We start from the raw sequence: 4,014 nt of genomic DNA, 5'->3' as shown, positions 1-4,014 counted from the left end.
TGTGGCATGTGCAGCACAGAGCCGCTGTGACTCCACCTCGGAGCGGGCTCGCACACGGAGGAGACCATGGGAGGCACGGCTCGGGACAGCCCGGAGGACTGCCGCTTTCTGGACGTGAGTTCACGGCTTGCTCTGTCGCTTTGCCCCCCTGCATCCTTCAGTGTCTGACACCCATGTGTACGTGTCCCTCCTTGGGTCACCAGCAGAGCTCTGGCCACTGCTGTTTGTCGTTACTTAGGCAGAAGTATCCAAGAGGCGAACGAGGACCTGCAGCAGGTACCAGGTCTGCGGGCTGCTCTTCAGCGTGCTGCTCATCTCTCTTATCCTGATCTTCTTTGGTGTCAAATACCTCCGGAACCCAGCGCCCAGAAAAGTAAGTAAAAGCTCTCTGACCCAGCACTGCAGTGTGCTGCTTCCCCAGACAGAGCTATCCCCCCTCTCCAACCCACTGAAACTTAACTACACCCCAAAACCCAAGCAACTTCACAAGATGCATTTCCTTAGACCACAAGTATTCAGGAGCCTTTTAGAAATCTCTTTATTATTCATAAATAGCTTTTCCTTTACACAAACTGGGTTTTTTTCTCTCTGTCGCCGCATTCTTTCCCTGACTGACAATTAGAGGGGATGGGAGCTACGCCACGAAGAGTTAAAGTTACTCTTCTTTCACCGGCAGCATATTTCATGACAAGTAAGAAAATATTTTCCATTTCATTTCAATTATCTTGCCAGAAACTGGTGGAAAAGTCATTATGCCACCGCATAAAGAAGAGAGAAAGCCAGGACGCAGCCGTGATTGATTGTCATGGATTATATTTCTTACTTTAATGTGTCTGCAATGTGAGGGGACGGTGAGACGGATTAGCTTTTGGAGGAGCTCCTGCTAACTGGATTGGGCTCCTTTATTCCCAGCTCCCCAGACAGACGCTGCTCTAAGTGCTGAGCGTGTCGGGGGCAGCAGCAGGGCTGCACATCTCCCATACATCTCTGCCCAGCATCTTGGCAATCCTGCCTTTTATTTCATCCCATACCCCAGGCAAATCACTTAACCTTGAATCATAGAATCAGCACTGAGGCCAACAGCCTGCTTGGTGCTCCTCATCCTCCTTTGACTGCCCGTGCCCATCGAGGAGGCCCCGCTTTGCACCTTGACACCAGCGGGTTTTGCCAGCTCTCAAGAGCATCTCCAGCATTCCCATGCACAGACCAGGCGGCCCCTTTCCCACACGGCATCTCCTCTCTCCTCCCATGCTGGAGCCACAGCATCCCGGCCAAGCTGCCCTCCCGCTGGGCAGAGGAAGCACCCTGCTCGCTGGAAACTTGGTCTTTTTATCAGCAAATAGAAATAAATACCTCCTAAAAGAAAAGAAGCAGCAATAAAAGCCATATGTGCCTCCGGGCTCCTGCCAAGACCATTATAAAGCCTCTACTGTTCCTCGAAAAGCAGGGTCCGTGCCAGTTCTTAACCCCTGGAGGGGAGGTTCTCTCTGAGCCATTGAGCCATTACTGCAGCCTCATAGCTCCAGCCCTCGACGTCCTCACTGGTGGGCACTGGAGGAGGACGGAGCCTGGTGCTGTTTCTGGAAGCCCTTCACAAGGCCTGAGGAAGTAAAGGTGTTCCTGCAGCGGAGCTGCATGGGATGCTCCTGGTGTGCGGCATCGCCATGTCCTTGGTGTTCATGGCCTTCTCCAGCTGGGCCAGAGGAATCCTCTGGCTGGAAATTCCAAACACTCAAAACTAATCCAAGGGGAATCAAACTCTTTAAAGAACAAAAACGCCTTCGAGTTCCCTTCATGCAACTGAGGAGTGGAAAAAAGGCTTTAAAGAAGACCTGTTCCTCTGAGGGGTGGCCTCTGCTCAGCAGCATCCAACACAGCAAGTGTCATCTTTAGTCTTGTAACATACCTCACAGCTCTCTGAGCAGCATGAGCCAGCAAAGCCCAAATGGATAACCTGACCTCTGCAAGGGCAAAAGTCATTCTTCATAGATGGAGAGACACTCGAAGGCGAGGTGCCACACAGGATCGTACCCCCTAGACATGATTTATGGCACTGTGTGATTTTGCCAGGCAGAACCAGCACTCCCCCAGCCATTTTAGGCTGCAGGCTCTTTTTTGCTATGCTATAAAATCCATCGGTGGCTATATATCTTTAGAAAAGCCTCCCGCTGACTAACAGGAGATGCTCATGGCTGCCCAGGCGCACATCGCTCTTCCAGTTTTAAGCAGAGATAAAGGTACCCAGCAGTTACCTCCTGCATGGCCAGTTCTGCATCCAGGCTGCAAAACAGGGGGTGCTGATGCTGCAAACACTGCTGAGAGGCTCTGAACCCCCTCATCGGGAGGGATGTGCAAGAACCAGGGGACCCCGAAAAGGGGGTTGGGTTGGGGCTGCAGGGCCGGGGTGCTCCTTCCCTGGCTCCACAGCCATGTCAGAGGATGAATAGAGCATCCCCATCCCTGCACCTCCATCATCCCCCCCTCGCTGTGGATTGGAGGGGTTTTACACAAGCCCTTTCCTTCCTCATGACACCATTAGATTCGGGAAGCGAGACTCCCTGATGCTCGCCAGCTCTCGCTGCGCCGCGGGATCACTTTTGTGCTTCAAATAGCATCCGCCACTGCTCATTCCTTAAGGGTCAGGCATCCGCAGAGACTGGAGCGCTGCGGGGCTGGCTGCGTGCGGTGAGCACCTGAGAGCAGCAGAGGGCTGCTCCCCCGGCACGGCTCCCCCAGGCTCCCGCAGGGATGAGTGCCGACGGGAAGCAGGCTGCTACGCCCCGAAGCTCTTCACCAGCCCTGGAGGAGGTCTTTGATCCACAGGCAATCCCTCATCTCCTTCAGGCAGAGAGAGGCTTTTACCTCGGCTTTTCCACAACAAACAGCAAGTGCACTGATGGAACAAGTGAGGCAGGGATGCAGTGATGGAGAAAAGGAGCCAGGGATGCAGTGATGGAGAAAAGGAGCCGGGGATGCAGTGATGGAGCAAGTGAGCTGAGGATGCAGTGATGGAGAAAAGGAGCCAGGGATGCAGTGATGGAGAAAAGGAGCCAGGGATGCAGTGATGGAGAAAAGGAGCCGGGGATGCAGTGATGGAGAAAAGGAGCCAGTGATGGAACAAGAAAGTGAGGTCCCTTGGGCTCAGGACTTCACTTCAGCCTCGCATGTAAACAGGCACATGCCACAGAAAGCACCAGCAAAGGCTGAGCTGTGGCAAAGCTCCTGGTGCAAGTGTGAGATGAGCATCTCTCAGGCTTGGCACACACGTCCACTCACATCCTGACGTTCTTCCCAGCCCTGGTGCCTGGGAGCTGCCTCTCCTTGCACTATCCAGGTGATCATCCTGGCTCAGAGTGGCCCCGATGCAGGGTACCCAGCTCCAGTGGTCATGCTCCCAGCACCATCCTGCTCACGCACCAGCCAGAGGATGAATTCAGGTCAGGCTGTGCCGACCCCTGTGTGGTTTTGTCCCTCACAGGTTTACGACATGGAACACACGTTCTTCAGCCACGGTGAGAAGAAGAAGATTGTGATGGAGATCGACCCACTGGCCAGGACAGAGACCTTCAGCAGCGGGAATGGCAGTGAGGAAATCCTGGAGATCCATGACTTCAAAAACGTGAGTGCTGCAGGGTTGGTGCCTGGGACCCTGCCTGAATTCTTGCAGCAGGACCAACGGGATCCCTTAGGACACCACAGGTCACTGGAGCAAGCCCTAGGATGGTTTGCTTCTGCATTAGGGAGAGCAATGCCCACATGCAGCATCCCTGGGGATGCTCTCAAAGGAAAGGAGATGTGTATCTACATAAGCTTCCACCAGTATTTAATAGTGGAGTGGTTCAGTTCCAACGAGATGCATCTTTAAAAGCAAGACCCAGTTATTGGATTTACCCTTGCAAAGGAACGCAATCACTATAAATCTGTCCGAGCCCAGTGCATTTTTCTGTCTGCAGAGCATTAAACCCTCATGACAATGTTGTAGGCTCTCTCTGAAACCTAATTAAAATTTGTAGG

At 53.2% G+C, this 4,014-nt stretch overlaps 1 protein-coding gene across 1 annotated transcript in view; it reads left to right on the top strand.

Moving 5' to 3' along the window:
• Positions 1-66: 66 nt before the first annotated feature.
• The window catches only part of TNMD (tenomodulin), a gene marked incomplete at its 3' end in the record, with an annotated part of 8,475 nt that continues 4,527 nt past the window's right edge, over positions 67-4,014 (top strand). Inside the window, exons 1-3 of the mRNA XM_010018352.1 lie at positions 67-114; positions 239-373; positions 3,479-3,619. Of these exons, the coding sequence (XP_010016654.1) occupies positions 67-114; positions 239-373; positions 3,479-3,619 (324 nt within the window). The remainder of the gene's footprint in view (positions 115-238; positions 374-3,478; positions 3,620-4,014) is intronic.

Source organism: Nestor notabilis, unplaced genomic scaffold (genome assembly GCF_000696875.1).
Source record: "Nestor notabilis isolate BGI_N333 unplaced genomic scaffold, ASM69687v1 scaffold23637, whole genome shotgun sequence".
Taxonomy (NCBI): Eukaryota; Metazoa; Chordata; class Aves; order Psittaciformes; family Psittacidae; genus Nestor; species Nestor notabilis.
The sequence above is the reverse complement of the archived record's forward strand: the minus strand, read 5'-3'. Positions and strand labels throughout refer to the sequence as shown.